The 19,069-nt window shown below is 42.6% G+C and overlaps 1 protein-coding gene across 1 annotated transcript in view; it reads left to right on the forward strand.

Moving 5' to 3' along the window:
• LOC306772101 (supervillin-like) overlaps positions 1–17,750 on the forward strand; it is a 47,321-nt gene extending 29,571 nt beyond the window's left edge. The window contains exons 9-29 of the mRNA XM_079261513.1: positions 5,630–5,777; positions 5,999–6,082; positions 6,313–6,399; positions 6,759–6,942; positions 7,072–7,244; positions 7,893–8,048; positions 8,211–8,347; positions 9,490–9,637; positions 11,122–11,267; positions 11,394–11,569; positions 11,795–11,930; positions 12,776–13,076; positions 13,194–13,348; positions 13,554–13,656; positions 13,801–14,008; positions 14,089–14,222; positions 14,302–14,457; positions 14,966–15,109; positions 15,451–15,563; positions 16,143–16,298; positions 16,613–17,750. Coding sequence (XP_079117639.1) covers positions 5,630–5,777; positions 5,999–6,082; positions 6,313–6,399; positions 6,759–6,942; positions 7,072–7,244; positions 7,893–8,048; positions 8,211–8,347; positions 9,490–9,637; positions 11,122–11,267; positions 11,394–11,569; positions 11,795–11,930; positions 12,776–13,076; positions 13,194–13,348; positions 13,554–13,656; positions 13,801–14,008; positions 14,089–14,222; positions 14,302–14,457; positions 14,966–15,109; positions 15,451–15,563; positions 16,143–16,298; positions 16,613–16,699 — 3,132 coding nt within the window. The 3' untranslated portion in view covers positions 16,700–17,750. The remainder of the gene's footprint in view (positions 1–5,629; positions 5,778–5,998; positions 6,083–6,312; positions 6,400–6,758; positions 6,943–7,071; positions 7,245–7,892; positions 8,049–8,210; positions 8,348–9,489; positions 9,638–11,121; positions 11,268–11,393; positions 11,570–11,794; positions 11,931–12,775; positions 13,077–13,193; positions 13,349–13,553; positions 13,657–13,800; positions 14,009–14,088; positions 14,223–14,301; positions 14,458–14,965; positions 15,110–15,450; positions 15,564–16,142; positions 16,299–16,612) is intronic.
• The last annotated feature ends 1,319 nt before the right edge of the window (positions 17,751–19,069 follow it).

The following is a 19,069-nucleotide window of genomic DNA, read 5'->3' on the forward strand; positions in this document are numbered from 1 at the left end:
CAGCTTACTCCCTGTTCACAAAAAAAAAAACCTGCTATGAACATTAATACAGCTCTCGGATAACACTAGGTTGCACTTTATGTGTCCTTTACTAAATCCATAGTTTGATTTAAAGTTTATCAAAAAATTAAAAAATCCTGTCAGTCTTGGAAGACAACTGAATGTCTGGGTTTCGTATTCCAGTGATGACTCAAGAAAGAATTTGTCTTCTCTAAAATCCACAGTACAGCCTCCCACACAGTCTGCAGTGTGTTCATTTTTTAGCAGGAATTGGTGAATTTGCATATATAACACAGTTAAGTTTAGGTATTTGAAATAAATTATAAATATGTTGGATCGATGGAGCTTGAGTCAAAACTTTTTTTTTTTTTGCTTTTCAAATCTATCAGTGGGAAAATGTACATTTAATTCACCCTTATTAGATGTGAAGGTTTTTTTATTTGTGCTTATTGCATTTTGTAATAATTGGATCTCTTTAAAGCATTTTTATAAATGTTCCCGTTGCAACCACTGGACACCCAGCAAATACCCCAAATATTCTTTAGTCACAGTAACTCCAGCTGTTGGTGTTACCGTGCCGCCCTGCTTCTTCCCTATTTTCCGCTTATAATTCTCCTGTTTTCTTCTCTTTTTCTTGTATTCCCTCCTCTCTTTAACGCTGTCTCAGTTCCTACTATCATCTGCGTTCCTATGGCTTCTGTATAGACTTGCAGATTCTTCCCCTTTCTTTGACACCTGCCTGTCAACCTTTACCCATTCCTTCAGGTGAGTGTGCACACATGCGTGAGTTGCATGTGCCTGTTTTGCATGGACTCAATTGCTGAAAATATTTTTTTAATCTTCAACTTGTTTCCTGAACAACTTCTCACCTTTGTTTCCTGCTAAGCCAGAGCTCACCTGGTTTTCAAAGCTTTTTTAGTGGTTCACAGCTGGTTGATATCTGTGTCAGTGTTTCAGCTGAGGAGCTGTTTACACTGTACAGTACAACAAGGTTAGAAAAAATGGTTTCCTGTGGTTGTTTGGGGCCTTTTCCTCCCCTCCCCTCTCTCTGGGGTCCTGTCAGGCCAAAGTATTTCCCCTCTCTGATTGACTCCAGAGACAGGCATCTTGCTGGATGGACTTTAACAGAATATTACTGTGTTAGAAGGCTACAAGACTGTGTTCAGACAGATAAAGTTATCATTTAGAGCATGGTTGTACAAGTGTTAAGAGACTGTAATATAATGTAGAACAACACTGGTGTGTTTTTGTTTTATTCAAAAGTTAGAAAAAACAGGATTCAACCAATTATGCTGTGAAAGAGTTATTTATGCGAAACTTGCATATTTACCTGTTTCATAATCAGCATCTTAGCAGTAAGTTTAGATTTATACTCTGCTGTGGTGTTTTTACTCACAAGGTAAGGGTTAGGGCTTCCTTTCCATTGGTGTGAGGGAGCACATGCATGTGCACAGGACAGACAACTGTTTCCAGTCTCTGTATGTACACAAGCACACCTAAATAGAATTCTTTGAACTTTTGTCCCATATCTGGCTAATATTTGACCACCAATGTAACATGTTTTGACGTTTAAGTGCAAAAGAAGAGGTGTTTGCACAGAGAGAGGGACACAGAGAAATACAAAGTCTGCTGCTTTTCAGAAAGATTATGAAGTTTTTTGTATTATTTATAGTTGAACCGCTTACGATCTGGCTCCTTCTGCTCATATGAGAGTTAACAGTCAATGTGTTACAGTGGCTGGAGGGAGGTGGACCCAAATGCAGGAGTCGGGGCGCCAGTCTACAGAACTCAGGTTTATTCTCAGGGCAGAGCAACAAAATGACAATTAACAGAATGACAATGAACCAACCAACACAACTGAAACCGAGGGGTATAAATACACAGAAAAACCAAACAAGAAACAGGTGAAGCAAATTAACTAAGTGAACGCAGGTGAACTCAATGACCAGGAAATCAATAAAGCTAAACAAACAAGGGAACCAAACAGGAAATACTACCAAAATAAAACAGGAACCCAGAACCAAGGAAAAAGCAAACCACCACATCATAACAGTACCACATCATAACAGTACCCCCCCCGGCAAGGGCCAGCCACCGGATGGCCCCAAAAACGTCCAGAGTCCCGAGACGGGCGGGAGGAGGGGGCCCGGAGGAGGGACCAGGGGAAAAAACAAAGTCCAGGGGCACAGGGCCGGGGAAAGAGTCCAAAGGGCCTAGCTCTGGAGGACGGCCGGGAGGCCGAGACGACGAAGGCAGGCCCGGCTCTGGATCCCCCACGTTGGACACCGGAGGCGGAGGAGAAGGAGCGACCTCCTCGCCGGACACCGGAGGCGGAGGAGAAGGAGCGACCTCCTCGCCGGACACCGGAGGCGGAGGAGAAGGAGCGACCTCCTCGCCGGACACCGGAGGCGGAGGAGAAGGAGCGACCTCCTCGCCGGACACCGGAGGCGGAGGAGAAGGAGCGACCTCCTCGCCGGACACCGGAGGCGGAGGAGAAGGAGCGACCTCCTCGCCGGACACCGGAGGCGGAGGAGAAGGAGCGACCTCCTCGCCGGACACCGGAGGCGGAGGAGAAGGAGCGACCTCCTCGCCGGACACCGGAGGCGGAGGAGAAGGAGCGACCTCCTCGCCGGACACCGGAGGCGGAGGAGAAGGAGCGACCTCCTCGCCGGACACCGGAGGCGGAGGAGAAGGAGCGACCTCCTCGCCGGAGGCGGAGGAGAAGGAGCGACCTCCTCGCCGGACACCGGAGGCGGGGGAGAAGGAGCGACCTCCTCGCCGGACACTGGAGGCGGGGGAGAAGGAGCGACCTCCTCGCCGCACACTGGAGGCGGGGGAGAAGGAGCGACCTCCTCGCCGCACACTGGAGGCGGGGGAGAAGGAGCGACCTCCTCGCCGCACACTGGAGGCGGGGGAGAAGGAGCGACCTCCTCGCCGCACACTGGAGACGGGGGAGAAGGAGCGACCTCCTCGCCGCACACTGGAGGCGGGGGAGAAGGAGCGACCCGACCTGGGACCCCCTCGGGAACATGGAGCAAGGGAGGAGCGTCCCGACCCGGGACCCCCTCGGGAACATGGAGCAAGGGAGGAGCGTCCCGTCCCGGGACCCCCTCGGGAACATGGAGCAAGGGAGGAGCGTCCCGTCCCGGGACCCCCTCGGGAACATGGGGCAGGGGAGGAGCGTCCCGTCCCGGGACCCCCTCGGGAACATGGGGCAGGGGAGGAGCGTCCCGTCCTGGGACCCCCCCGGGAACATGGAGCAAGGAATGTGGACGAGCTCTGGACGCTGGCGTGGGAGCCCGCAGCGCCGGACGGGTTCCGGGCGCCGGCGCGGGAGCCCGCAGCGCCGGAGATGTGGACCTGGGCTGGGACGCGGGCGGCGTAGACCGTGGACCAGGCGGGGACACTGGATACGCGGACCGTGGAGCTGGTGGCTTGATAGCCAGTCTGGTTCCCCAGAACCGCGACTGGACCTCAGTGTCGACTGGTTCCGGTTCTTCGTCCAGCCCCAGCAGCATTCCCACCAGTTCGTCACTCGTCATGCTCACTGGGGGTTTTTGCTTACGGCGCCTGGAGTGTCTCTTTCGTCGCGAGGTCCAGAGAGGGTCTGGGTCCAGAGGCTCGTAGGTCGGGAGGTGTTTGGCTGCCTCCCGACGAAGAAATTCAAAGAGAGTGATCATCTCCGCTGGGTCCTCGTTTGGTTGGTTCATTCTGTTACAGTGGCTGGAGGGAGGTGGACCCAAATGCAGGAGTCGGGGCGCCAGTCTACAGAACTCAGGTTTATTCTCAGGGCAGAGCAACAAAATGACAATTAACAGAATGACAATGAACCAACCAACACAACTGAAACCGAGGGGTATAAATACACAGAAAAACCAAACAAGAAACAGGTGAAGCAAATTAACTAAGTGAACGCAGGTGAACTCAATGACCAGGAAATCAATAAAGCTAAACAAACAAACAAGGGAACCAAACAGGAAATACTACCAAAATAAAACAGGAACCCAGAACCAAGGAAAAAGCAAACCACCACATCATAACAGTACCACATCATAACACAATGCTTCTTAAATGAACTTGAGAAAGAAAGCTGAGTTTGTGTAGAAAGAAATGACTTTACCAGGTAAAAAATGCAGACATTTACCAGCAAATACCTTTACTCTTTGTAGGTTCTGGCTTCACATATTTTTTGTAATGGGTTAAAGGTGTGTTTTGTTTGTTTGTTGTTTTGTGTCTGTTTTTTTTATCAAATACATAGAGGTAAAATATCACCCACATAGTTCTGTTGTTGTTTCCCTGTAAAGGGGTCTCTGCAGCGAATCCTCACATGATCACCCACTTAGTGTACATGGCGTTATTCTTGTTACGGCTGCTCTTGCTGAGTACTTTGTTGACTTCAAAATATAGTTATAAAAGATTAAGTCTGCATCGCTACATCTGTCACATAGCTCTGTGTTAAGGATGAGCAATATTTTTTTTTTCCCTCTTCTCACAAGCCACACTGCTGCTCAGCAATGTTTCAGCCAAACATCTTTTTCTCGTTAAAGCCACCGACATCTGTAAATGCTTAAATTGACTCCACGGTGCGTGAAGATGACGACAGCCAGCAGATTACACAGATCGTCATTCATCCACAAGGAAGAATCCACCGTAGCTTCATGGAGCTATTTGGTTAAGAGATTCCCTATCATTTGTTTGTCTCTATTTAAATCCAAATATGTACAAACTGTGTTGCAGTTGCTTGTGAAAAACTGGAGGAATCGCATCACAAATGCCACAAGTAGATGCTGCAAAGATGCACAAATGAGTGACAAAGTACACTTCTTATTAATTAAGTTGACATTTATTTTACAACTGTGCAATAAACTTTTTTATGTGTGTATTAATTGGTTTCTGCAGTCATAATATGTAGATAGAGCAGAGTTCACAGAGTATGTGTAATCTACTGTTGAAAAAAGTCACCTCTCATCTGTGATTTACACACCGAAAAGCTCATTATTAGTACAAGAGGAATAAGTGGCAGGAAAATTCCATGTTGGAACATAAAATGCTTCAAATATTTAGGGCCATTATTTACTCTAACACAGTGCCGGTGGTACAGAGGGACAGTAAAGAGTCACAAGTTCATTTTTATGGTTGAGTTCAGGAGTGAAATTTGCAGCAGGAGTAACTCACACAAGGAATAGTGTGTTTAACTCTGTCTGATGGATACATAGTGATACATAAAACCTGTATCACTGTCATGATTCAGTGTTCTCCGTGTGTTGTATTAATCTAAAAACAGTCATAATTAAACAAACCAATCTTAACCCTTAATGGGGCAAATGACTATTTTTGATCTTGTTTTCTTTCATATTCAGCATGAAACTTCCTTTTTGTTTTTTTTTAATGTACAAACATAATGGAGGTCTTGGTACATCCCAGAAGGACAATTTTAGGTTAAAATTTCTAATTTCAAGGTATTTCACTGAGTGCCCTATAAAGTGTGAATACAGCTGCTCTTTGATAAAGCCTAAATAAATGAAAAAGTCATGCGACTATACATTCTTGGGACTGTTCTTGTGTTCCCTAAAGCTTGTTGAAAACAACACCATTGTAGAGTTTTACAGTTTGTGTTTTAATCCAACAGAAGTCCGGTTTTGATCTGGAGCCCAAGATGTCTCTGGCTGAAAGAATGAAAATCCTCAAGGAGAAGGAGGAGCAGTGGAAGAGTCGAGGCAAAGGAGCCGCCAATGACTCAGTCCAGTACACCGTGGCTGGACGAATGGCAAAGAGAGGTGAAGCTTTATTTGTTATAAGCGTATTCAGCCAAGTTAAGCAAGCTGATTGGTCAGAGATGACGGAGGTAAACATTTGCGTAGACTAAATCTTTGTCTAAAAAATTTTTTTAAAAGTTAATTAACTGTGTTTTATTCTCTGAAGTTCCTGGTTGATTTTACTGTTCATGAGAGTAAACCAGATATAAAATGTGAATAATTTGTCTGTGGTGCTCTACCAGGTCTCGTTTCTGATACTGGAAAGGAAGATTCACCCATTATATCTCTCAAGAAGTCCAATGCCACGCTTGTGAAACCACATGAAGGTACTGCCTCTGAACCCTTCTAATAAATTAATGTAGGAAATGATTAAATAATGTGATGTAGTTTGTGTAGAAAGACGTTAATTGTTCAAACATGTTAGTCTTATAATATATCTTGTTGTCTACTGCCTCAGATTTCCAAAGCAATTCTAATTGCAAGTTTGTGCAAAAGTGTGTATTTATTGAAATACAGAGCCACCTTTATGTAATAATCATGTGTTTGTTCTGCACAGAAATCTCCAACAGAAGTGACGTCAAAGTGGAAGGTGATAAACGTCTTGACAAGCTGGAATCTTTCCTGGACAGACTGCACAATAAAGGTACAATGTCTCTCTACTATAGTGTTCTCTGTGTCATGTAATAGTAATAATAGTTTCCCAATAATATTCAAGACCTGTTGTACTTGTCTTTGTGCAAATGTTATTCTACACTTGTTGCATTTATATTGTAAGTCCCCCTTATTTTAGACAATTTAATCTTGACTAAACATTACACAACTTCCCATAAGTCATATTATAAAGCAGCTGTGTACATCAAAGTGTTCTTCCCATGACTGGATGTTTGGTCAACTTACTGCATTAGTCAGCAAAAAAAATGGCTCATTAAGAAGAGAAATGTTGTGTGTATCTTTTCCTGTCCCATCTTCCCGGTTTCCTGCTGTTATGGTGGTGGTTGTCAGGAGTTAGCAAAAGCAAGACCTCCACCATCGAGGTAACGGCAGAGATGGAGAAAGAAGTGATGACGCTGGATGATGAAGAGACATTTGGCAATTTCTACAAATCTGTCTCCCCCACGGCACTCCTGGACTCCAGTGTGGTCTTGACAGAAGAGGACCTCAGCCAGATCCAACCTCATACACCCAAGTTAGTTTAAAATGAACTTTTATTTATATTTTCACATGAATTCATTTTTTGTGCAGTTTGTTTGACACGTCTTTACTATTTTCTTTCAAATTAATTAGAAATAAATGTCTTGTTTAATTTCATCATTAGGCTCACCTCAGCTGTAGCAGAACACAAGCGAGCTGTACGGCCAGCCAGACGAAATCAGGGCTCCAGGAACCCTATGAGGGCTCTAGCAGCCCGCGACGACATCCGGCAGGTCTACACTGAACAGAGGCTCAATGTGGCCAAAGTGGAGACCAAGAGGATCCAAGTGGAGAGGAGTAAGAGTGCTTACACTTAAAGGAAAAGGATTTTACTCAATCTATGTGCAAAAGTTAAACTATGTTAAAGAACAATCACAGAAAAGCATGACAGGGTAAACAACTGATTATGTAAACACTTCAATCTGTGGAAATCCCATTTTACAAACTAGACTTTTTAGTCAGTTCATGCCATGCATAGGAAAGTATATTGTAGAATTTATGACATCACATCACATTAGAAAGAAAATAAGCAGTAACGTGGTTCCTAACTCATTCTCCAAGTGAACACATTTAAAGTGTGAGGTTGCTGGGTGAGATCTGGTTTAACTTATGAACTAGAAAAAAAAAAAGGTTAAGTTACCAACAGCTGTGTTGGTCACTAGTTTATCACCACTTCTTTCTGCTGCTTGCTCATTTTCTACATTCAGTTCCTCATTGTGGATACTCCTCAGATGATTATGACCTTAGTGATCTTTTCAGTTTACACAAGAGGAAGTAGAGCTCACATGATTCATTAGAAAGTGTGTCTCTGATAGGCCATGTAAAGGTTTGTTAACTTGTCAGAGTAAAGAACAGTAATGAGTAAAAAAGAAAAAGAAATGTATCAGTTCATTGTTTGGAGGGTCAGTATTGTGCCCCTAAACTTGTTCTTAATCTTCCATTTAGTGGCAAAACATTCCAACCTCGCCGATGTGGCCTTGGCAGGTCTCGCCAGCAAGGAGAACTTTCGGAAGGTCAACCTGCGCAGCGTGAAGTCCACAGATGTTGTTACCAACAACAGTGCAGTGCCTTTCCATAAACTCATGCTTATTCGCATCAAAGGTCAGAAGAAACAAGAGGTTTTACTTTGTTAATGTTTGTTTCACACACACTAAAAACGGATCATCAGTTGCCACAACTTCATCATGAAGAGTTTATGGCAAAATACCAGTTCTCTGTTGGTGGTTAATGGTGCAGTAAGTTAAAAGCTGTGGATGTCTGCAGGTCGGAGACACGTCCAGGTGCGCTTGATGGAACCAACAGCTCGCTCCCTAAATAGTGGGGACTGCTTTCTTCTTATAACGCCGAAACACTGCTTTATGTGGAGCGGAGAGTTTGCCAACGTCATAGAAAAAGCTAAGGTAAGGTAAAGTCCCATACGGATGAAGAGTTATACTCTGGCATGCAGCAAGACGGGTTTTCAGAACTTTTATTTACATGTTTAGACATGTGCTTGTACCAACAACCTGTATGATAAGCAAACCTCATATTTGTTGTCGAGACAGTATCATGCTGCAGAATGTGTTGTCAGTAGTATTTTGCATTCTTTTGAATACATTTTCATACCAATGTAGGATCTGTTTATCATATTAACCAGGGATCTCTGATGAGCTAGCACACTGACGGTTTTAGATGTTTGCCTGCTGCAATATGCCTGACTCAAATCATACATACTTATGCCAAAATGATCTTTTAAGTGAGGTGTCTTCTATGACAGAAACATCTAAAACCTGCTGGTCAGTAACTCACAAGGACTGGAGTTGGAGATCTCTGATGAGATAAGATACAGACCAATGAATACACAGGATCTGCAGGATTCAAGAATTTCCTCTTTGCTATCTGGTTTTTGTATTTTCACCCAGCCCTCTTTATCAGGCATTAGTTGCATACGGGTTATTGGTCACGCAGATAGCAAACAAAGAGAAAAATGCATTGGTGGAAATAAAATCTCCCAACCATCAGACCATGGTTTGTTCTTTGGAAATACTTGCTGTGATGGGAGAAGCAACATTTGCTTGTCTTTTGTACCAAAAGACTTACTATGCAGCAGCTGAACAGTTCCTGCTAAACATGATGTGGCATGTTAATCAGTGTATAGGTTATCCTGAGGCACGTCAGCCAGTTTTGGGCTTTATTAGCAGAAAAATTCTGTGGTACAGTTATGTGAGAAATTTAGAGTTTTTATCACTGTTTCTGATTTTTTTTTTCCCTAAGAAAACAAAACAAACAAACTTTGTTTATTGTCGAAACATCAGTACATCAAGGAAGGATTACATGAGCTACAAATGTGGTTTTCCGCACATAATTTTATTTTCACTTGAGTCAACAAGTGTTCCCTGCACAATCTGACATGCTTCAAAGTGATTGTAGACTGTGTGTTCTTAATTTAGGTCAGTGTTTCCCTAGATCCATCTTTAACGGAGCACTCTAAAAGCTTTTTTTTTAACTGGTAAACTTTTCATCCACATACAGACATAATGTACAATATACTTCATGTTAACAGGCATCTGAGATGGCCTCGTTCATTCAGGCAAAGAGAGACCTTGGTTGTAAAGCCCCTCAGGTGACTGTTCTGGAGGAGGGCATCAACACTGAGAGCAGATGGGCCAAAGAGTTCTGGAGCCTCCTAGGAGGAAAGACCCAATACAGAGGTAAAAATCTTCTTTTGCCCACACAGGCTGACATCTTTATACCGCTAATAATTCTCATTGAGTCAAGAAAAGATTATATTCCACATATAGTCTGCCTGAGGGCCTCAGGGCTGCAGAGACTGTTGATGTTTTTAAAAAAAAGCTCAAGACCTACCTTTTTAGTTTAGCTTATAACTAAGTTTTAACATTCTTATATTAACCCATATTTATCTTTCTTTTTAGTTAATTTTATTTATATATTTTATATATTGATTTACATAGTATAGATTTTATTATTTTATTTTAATGGATTTTATTTTTGTTTAGTTATCACTCCAGCTCTCTCCTCATCGGGGTCCTCTTCGCCGAGGGCTGCCCCTGCTCTGACTGCATGGGTGTTGCTGTGGGGGCTGTCCCTGTCTGGTGGGTCGGGATCCAGCGCTGCAGCTTTACGGTTGTGGCGTGGGTCCTGTCTGCCCGGACCCGGGTGGCCCCCATGGTGATGGCCTGGGTGGTCTTGGTTGGGGGTAGCCCTTTGTGTAGAGGCTCCCTGAGAATACCGTTTCCTTATCTGGTGCACATCTGGTGCAAATGCACCTGGCCATTCATTCATCTTCTTTTAACTGTTACAGGGCAAATAGGGCATGGGTGAGGGTGGTTGTGGGTGGGTGAAAGGGGATGTGTATGTGTGTTAGTGTTTTATCTATTTTGATGTAAATTGTTTTATAATGTAAAGCACTTTGTATTGTTTTTAAGCACGAAAAGTGCTATACAAATAAAGTTTGATTTGATTTGATATAAGCATGCAGTTGCATTGGTCATGTCTAACACACGGTCCACCCTGCCACACTACCAAGCGGCAACCTCTGGCGGTTAAAAGTGAAGCCTATGCGGAAGTACATAAAACTGCAGTTCCCCCATCATCCACTAGGGGCCGGCTGCAAAACAGGGCAAATCCCCATAGACTCCCATGTTAAAAAGACCAACTTCACAGCAGAAATAAACATGTTTACAGCCTGGTTCAAAAATCCATTTCCAGTTTAACAGGTCAGGTTTACCTTCATGACAACTGTGGGGGGAATGATTTTTTTTCTAACTCGTCCGTTTAAAAGTGATTTAATCCCAAAATTTGGCATATTTAGGGGTGTGTCCTTTTGATTGACAGATACCAGATTTCCCGCTTGAAGAATGTAGAACAACCGCGGTTTTTAGCCGGTTAACAACGGGACTTAGCTTTAGCTCGCTTACCTCCATTAGCTGGTGAGCTCCGGGTTACCTCGGTTAGCTCTTAGCTCTATCATCCGCCATGACATTCACAGCCCCCCTCTCAGCTCCACCTCTTTGCCCATATTTGTATTTTCTGGGCGAGACGACATGCATGCCTCTTCCAAGATGGCGATGGTAGGAACCGCCCATCACGGAGGCTCCGTCCATCTTTTTATATACAGTCTGTGCACACTTCACCATATTATAATCCTGATAATTCCACTGTGGGCATGTTACAGGGGCAGGAGAGCCAGAGGAGGATGAGCTGTATGAGAGTGGGGTGGTGGACTCTAATGGAGTGTACAGACTCCAGGGAGACAAACTGGTGCCTCATGAAGATGCTTGGGCCTCCATCCCAAGTGTATCCCTGCTCAACTCTAAAGAGGTAACATCACTTCTTTGTTTATGAACCTATGTAAACAAGTTGAACTTGTTTCACATCAGAAAATAACAACCTAAACATTTTGAATGTTCCCTTTTTCTTTCTCCCGTTGCTAATTACATACTCCAGGTCTTAGTGTTTGACTTTGGCAGTGAAGTGTACGTGTGGCATGGAAAAGATGTGCCTTTGGGTGATAGAAAAGTAGCTGTTAAACTGGGCAAACAGCTTTACAGTGGCAGCTATGACTACAGCAACTGTAGAGTCAACCCTTTAGATGCCTCCTGCACAAACAAGGAGGTGCCACAGTGAGTACTAGATGTAAATCATACCAACACACTCATCACCTCACGCTGTAATTTGTCTTCTTATGTTTTACTTCACGTTCAATAAAAGAGCAGTCGACAGAAACTTTTGCAGTAATAGTTCATGTGTTGTTTCTGCCCCCTAGTGGATTTACTGGTGAAATGCAGCTACATAGATGAGGCATTTTGTCTGTGCACTTGAGCGTATTATGTTTGTGTTGCATGCAGGCAGGGAGAGGGACGTCCAAGCTGGGCTTTGTTTGGCCGACTGTCAGAGCACAATGAGACATCCCTGTTCAGGGAGAAATTCCTGGACTGGGCAGAGAGGAAAAAAGAGGAAGCAGCTCCAGCAGAGGAACTCAAGGTAGATTAGATTAAACCAAGGGAGTTTATGTGTTGAATACATCACCAGTGACATCTCCCATGTGTTTTTATTGCCATCTCCCATGTGGGGCTATTTTTTCATAAATCTACACACAGTAGACAAAGCATAAACATGTTTTTAGTGTGTTGTTAAGTTTTTAATTATAAAAAAACTGAAAAATCCTATTTAACAGAAGGCATCTGACCCTTTGACAGTCATCCGGGCAGTGCGTCAACAACTTACCTGGAGTGTACCTGTATGTAATTGAATGAATTAGCCTTAATGCAGCTAAACAGAAGCCATTACAATAAAAATGTTAACGACCACTACTGGGAATTTGCCAAAAAGAAGCTGAATAAATAAACGATCTGCTTTCAATAACAACTAAATAATCTGAACACAATTCCAAATTATATGTGTAAAGGAAAGCAGATGGTGAGCATAACCCCATTCATATCTTACTTTTATTTAAACATGATAATGGTGTTATACCTATAATACTGTGGACTCTATTATATTTTTATAACAGACACTGGCATACCAGTCTGAATAAAATAAATAAACAGAGAAATATACATTGTAGTCCTGAAATCCTTTTCCAGAGTCCTCATTCTAAATTCTTAAAAGTATTATTGCTACAAATGTGCTTAAGGTATCTAAGAAGTACATGTGTGAATACATAGTAACTAAATAAAGTAACTACACGACTAAGGAAAAAAAGATTATTCTGAAACATAAAAAAAGGAAAAAGTTTTAATGGGTGTAAAACTTTATATCAGCAATGTACATGTACTGTTTGAAGTAAGAACTTCAGACCAACCAATAGCACTCTGTTTTTTACTCAGAGTCCAGTTCCATCCTCTCCACGCCCCCCTCTTGATTTGGACCTGCAGCCATGTGATACCAGAGCCCTGCTGGACAATGAGCCCGAGCCAGTGAAGACAGTTCTGGAGGGGGTTGATGTCCAGCGGGGTCACGGTCTGGTGAAGATCGAGGATGGCAGACAGGCAGCGTTGGACACGGTGGCTGTGGAAGCCTGGCATATCAAAGAGCACGGAGAGGAGGAACTGCCTCAGGAGAGTTTGGGCCAGCTGCATGAGGGCGATGCTTATATCATCCGCTGGAAGTACTCGATCACCACTCTGGGTAAGTCATACAGAAATAAGTAAACATGGGAGTTGTTGGTTAGATGAAAAACTATTTCAAAGTTAAATGTAGTAAAGTGAAAGCGCCTCTAAATTTACTGTGGATCTGTTGTGTCAGTGGGGAAGCGGCAGAAACCCGGGGAACTGAGTACTGGAGGTCCTGGACGGGAGAGGATCGCTTGTTTTTTTTGGCAGGGCCGTCACTCCAGTGTCAGTGAGAAAGGAACTTCAGCTCTGATGACAGTGGAATTGGGCAGCCACCGCGGCTCACAAGTGGGTTTCTGTTCAACACTGACACATGATCACTACAGTGGAACTGGAAATGTTCATTTTAAGACTCATACTAATCCAAATGTGGATCCAAATCCAAATATTACATCAGTCAAAATGAAAATGTTTATTCAAGCATATTTTTAATAACACTATCGGTATTTATTTAAATGAAAAAACACCTGATTATATCTGATTGGCTGTTAAGGTGCTGGTGAGTCAAGGAAAAGAGCCCCCGTGCTTCCTGCAGCTCTTCCAGGGAGGTTTGATCATCCACAAAGGAAGTAGAGACGACAGTACCAAGAACACAGGTACAAAGGATAAACTACTGTTCCAAGCAAATCCTGATCAACACGTCACTCTGATTATATTTTGATATTTACTTTAAAAGAACATGTTCTGTTATTGTGGTCTGGCAGAAAACACTTCACACCTTGTCTGCTTGGTGTCTGTAGAGTGCTGGAGGTTGTTTTGTGTCCGTGGGGAGGCAGAGGTGGAGGCCTCGCTGGTGGAAGTTGACTGCCAGCATGCCAGCCTGCGCTCTCGTGCCAGCCTGATGCTGCTCAGCACTCAGAAAGGCCGACTCTACTTATGGCACGGATGCAAAGCACACGCAGGTGCTAAACTGGTGGCCAAAAGGGCAGTGGACAAACTGGTCCAGAGGTGAGGCTCTCCTATGCAGGTGGATAGGTGGCTCATGGATGTCTGCCTATGGCTGACGAAAAGTTTTCTGTGTTTTCAAGGCGTCCCTTAGAGTTAGGACTGAGTAGCACCAGCGAGCTGAAAGTTGAAGAGGTGGAGGAAGGATGTGAACCTGCAGAGTTTGTGAAGGCTTTAGGCCTGCAGGACAAAAAGGCTTATGACTGCATGCTGCAAGGTACTTAAACCCACTTAGCAACTCAGCAGACAGAAGTCAGGATCATTAGTAAAAGTTTGCGTGCCTGTGCCATCTGCAGATCCAGGAAAGTACAACTACACACCCCGACTCTTTCGGCTCAGTGCCAGCTCTGGAGTGTTTGAAGGGGAAGAGCAGCTGTATCCTGCCAGGGTGGCAGAGGGAGTCATGGCCATGCCTTTCCTGCATGAGAACCTCTACAACGCACAACAGCCAGGTAACACAAAACACCAAGCAGACGCTCAACCAGAGATTTGTTGAAATGTTTTCAAATTGTCCAAAATGCTGAGAAGCAACCTAAACAACTTGATAAGGTAAACAATCCCCACTAAACATTTAAAAGTTAGCATAGCAATGGAATGATGCGTCCTTCTCCAAGGCTGACAAAATACAATAGACTCTTCCTTTACTCATGTGCAATGTCAGGGTCTGTGAAATCCGCCTGTCATGTTTGTGGAATTGCCGTAACAAACAAGCAGAATTAACTGCACTTAAATACTTCCTAAAATTGTGCACAGAAATCAAGATTCAACATCATATACATCACAACACCTTTTTTTTCTTTTTGTTACATCTGCCGTTGTACCACAGAACTCCAATATTTCCTCTCCAGATTCATCCTTTAGCTAATTTAGTTAATTTTGCAACATTGAAGCCTTTTCACCAACCCTTATCTGTTGCTACTGGATACCATCCTATTGGATTCTTTTGTCTCTACCTTTCAGCCTTATTTATGCTGGACAACCACATGGAGGTGTATCTGTGGCAGGGCTGGCAGCCTGAAGACGCTGGGTGCACCGGCTCTGCAAAGATGCGCTGGGACAACGAGAGAAAGTGCGCCATGGAGACTGTGCTGCAGTACTGCAAAGGTTCGAGCACAAAGGCCGAAGTGTTGCCCCCATAGTTTCTCATTTGTGATGTCAATTTATGAATGAACTTTTGCATGTGTAGATGTTTTTTAGGATTTACATGCTGAAGAAACATCATGTTGTGGGTATTATAAGCTAACATCAGAAGAGACTTGAGTCAAACGTGATTAGTTTCTGTTTAACTTGACACCATAACGGTTTTAAATAAATGAGACATCCATTTAAAGTTGTGAGTTCATGTGTTTATTTGAAACTGAAATTAACTTTTGAGTTTTACAGGAACATTTATGATTGCTTTTTTGGTTAAATGCATGTTTTCATTTCTTCTCTGGAACTTGCAGAGAAGAATCCTCGGCGTCCTCCTCAGGCCTATCTGGTCCTCGCAGGCAGTGAACCTCTGACGTTCACCAACATCTTTCCATACTGGGAGAAGTACACCAGTATCCCCTCCAAGGTAGCTGACCTTTATTTCATTTATTTATTTATTTCCTTACTTCAGATTGTCCAACTAAGCAGCTTAAGGCCCCTTAATGCTACTATACATACATAAATGGGAACTTCCATGTGTCTTTCATGTTGCCATACTTTTAAAATCAGTTCATCCACTAGTTGGCAGTGCTAAGCTGAGCTCACTTCTGTGTTTTGACGGTGGTTGGTAGTGTGGTAATGCACCGCTATGAAGTTGTTCACAATCATCTAAAAACACCAGAAGTTAAGAATGAAATGACAGTTTTTTGTTTGTTCTTCAACTTTTTCTGCATCTTCTTCATTTTAGATACTTTCAATTTGTCTTTTTCTGCATTGCCTTCTTCTTGTTGTTCTTCTTCTCTGGTTTTTTCCTTTTGCTGGTTGCATGTCAGCTATACACCCCCCCTCCTGTGTTTGCACATTCTCAGTACCACAGACCAAGTGGACTTTTTAAGCCAACACGTTATGATTGAAATCAGATTGGCTGGTGTGAATGGACCGTTAAATTTGTTTAGTTCTGTATTTGTTTGCCTAACACTGAGTTGAGTGTTTCCTTTTTTTTTAGGCTGAGAACACCAAAAACAAAGTGGTCATGGTGAAAGACGCGCTATCAAATCTCAGTAAGCAGCAGTACTCCATCGAAGAGCTGACCGGAAAGCCTCTGCCTGAGGGAGTGGACCCTCTACGCCTGGAGGACTACCTGTCCGACCAGGACTTCAAGGTGCTTTCTAACTCACTGATAGGCCTGTTGTCATGAATGGAAGATGTGGACATAATTTTAAATGAGCATTTTATTCTGATATTCAAAAAAAATTATAAAAACCCAAACAATATAGAACATGTATGACATCTCATTGAAGCACACGTACACAGATCTGCTAAATATTCCATAAACACACCAGTAGAGTCTACTGATAAAGACAATGTAAGATCTTTCTCGGATAAATCTTATTAAAGTAATTGACCACCTCCACCTAAAACCAATGGAATCCCTGTACAGACGTGTATTTATACTTTTTCTTTATTGTTCTGCAGACACTTTTCGAGATGAGTCGAGTTGAGTTCAACGCTCTGCCAAACTGGAAACAGAAGAATCTGAAGAAGAGCAAGGGTTTGTTTTAAAAAAAAAAAAAAAAAAAAAGCAGAACTTATTTTATACACAAATATTGTTTTGTTTTTTTTACCCAGTCCAAACACTTTTTTTTTTTATTTTATTTTCTCTGAAAAAGAAAAAGGCACTCATTTTGTATAAGCTTATAAAACAAGCAAATGAGACATTGACCTATTTTTTAATAGCAGTGCCATTTTTATGTTACCCTGTAACAACTATTTTAGCCTACACTGTGCAATTGTTACTCTATGAAAAAAATGTGTTTTTTTTTCTCATCTTTTCTGTCTGGTTTAAAAAGATAAACGTTACTTTCATATTTTAAATATGTAATATACCGATATGTGTGTTTGTTTACTCAGTTACGCAGATTCTTGTGTGAAAATGTTTGTGGTTTAAGGAGAGGGAGATATTCATCTCTTACATGTAATGGGAAGATCCAGCTGTGTGTGCAGAGGAGAACAGAAGCTTCCACGTCGAGGTCAACAAAGAAAAATGAAACAAATCAAAATCAAGTTTGGATCAAAGTTCCCAGATTTTTATTTTTACTTTTTTAGCTGTTTAACGATAACAAGTCTGGGCCACAAATCCCCCTCTTTAGTTGGAATTAATGCCGAAACATATTTTCTCTTTTTCACTGATATTTTTGGAAGAAACCAAAGTTAAAAAGAACAAAATTCACCTTCTTAATAAACTTAATAAATAAAAGCAAATGAAACCTAAAAGCTTGGTACTAAATATTTCTGTTTCTGTGGAATAATGCCTCTGATGGCAGCCCTCTGGTTGTTTGGGACCAAATCTAATCTTTGTTTTTGTTGTGTCTATTATGAGTCTGTGAGCTTTTTTTTTTTTCTAGTTAATGCACAACTTTAAAAGTATTACCTGTATGTCTGCGTAGGAGTGTTTGAGACTGTGAGAAAGAAACTGCCTTCATAGTGAAACCTGTGTTCCTTGCCTGAAACGGTCAAGTTTATCTGCATGTGATGTCTGCAATCATGTATTCATTTGCTGCAATATGCATCTTGTTTGTGAAAAATAAGATCTGTATTATATGTGGAGGCAGTAGTGGGAATGAAATACTAATACTCAGTATTCCTTCTGACATAATAAACTAAAATCTCTACTCCTTTGTTTTGGGTTTTTTTTTTCCAGGAAGACATTTGTCTGCTGCAGTGCACATACATAAACCGTATTTACCTTTTTGTGTTTGTCCTGTGTACCTGTTGATCATCAGGCAGCTAGCAAGGTGTGTCTTTAAACTTAATCTTTTCACCTGAAAGTCTATAGATTTTGGAGCCAGTTTCTTGTAAAGACGATTGACAGGAGATGCTGGTGAAACTAATAATGTCAGTGATAAATCTGTCAGCTGGAGGCCTGCCAGTGAACCGGCAGACATAAAACTGTTCCGTCTGATAAAGCAGCCAGTCAGGAATAGTTACTTCATTAAAATTGTTTTATTTGTGTTTTTTCCTCCTGTAAATAGAGATTTAGTTAGTCATTGCACGTGCAGCTCATGTTTGTAGTACAGGTCTGAATAAAGCATGAAAACACTGAGACAGAGTGTGGGAAAGTAGAGATCTCGAGCAGCTGATTTTGAAATAGAAAATGCAGAAATGAATGATCATTGAGGCATAATTCTGTTTAAAATCACATCATGTACAAATGCAAGTTAATTTTCTCAAGCAGCCAAAACATAACAACACAACCTGAATATGCTGCTGTGTGATTAATGAAGAATCCTGTTTGTGATTCTGCTCTGGATGTCCTGAAGCTTTGGCACAGCAGTGTTCGCAAGAAACCACCAGAGGGTGTCATCAGTCCAACCTTCCCTCCGCAGCGCAGCTTCCTCCTCCAGAGCTCTGCTGCCTTGTGGGCGATTAATAATTAATGTCAGCAGAAAAATGAAACTCTTTCAAAACAAAGTTGTGATTCCTGCTTATGGATTTAGGATTTCGCTCAACAAGAGTCATGAATATAAATTCGGCTCCGCCTGACTTGCAAAGGGGTTTCAAGCAACACCTGCTTATTTATGCAGCACATCTGTGCTTTCACACACTTCCAAGTCTGCCACATTGTGCATGCATACACAGGAGTGTGTAACGTGAAGACCATGTTTAAAAATCAGCCAGCTCTCTCCGCACCTTCATGTCAGACTGATGCCGACTAACATGCAGCAGCCAAGTTATTTCAACAACAGATGGCAGGAGGCTGTCGATGTTTCCCCTAACATCAACTGGGCGGCTAGTTTGTTTGTTTATCACACATCAACTCTGTCCTGCCAGCATTAATCACCGGCATTGCTCTGCCTGCTGGCTCAGGTGGCACAGCAAGCCTCTGCGTGGCCGAACATGCAGGCTGACAATGAAGCTGCTAATACAAAGCAA

This window comes from Telmatherina bonti, assembly GCF_933228915.1.
Source record: "Telmatherina bonti genome assembly, chromosome: 21".
Classification (NCBI taxonomy): Eukaryota; Metazoa; Chordata; class Actinopteri; order Atheriniformes; family Telmatherinidae; genus Telmatherina; species Telmatherina bonti.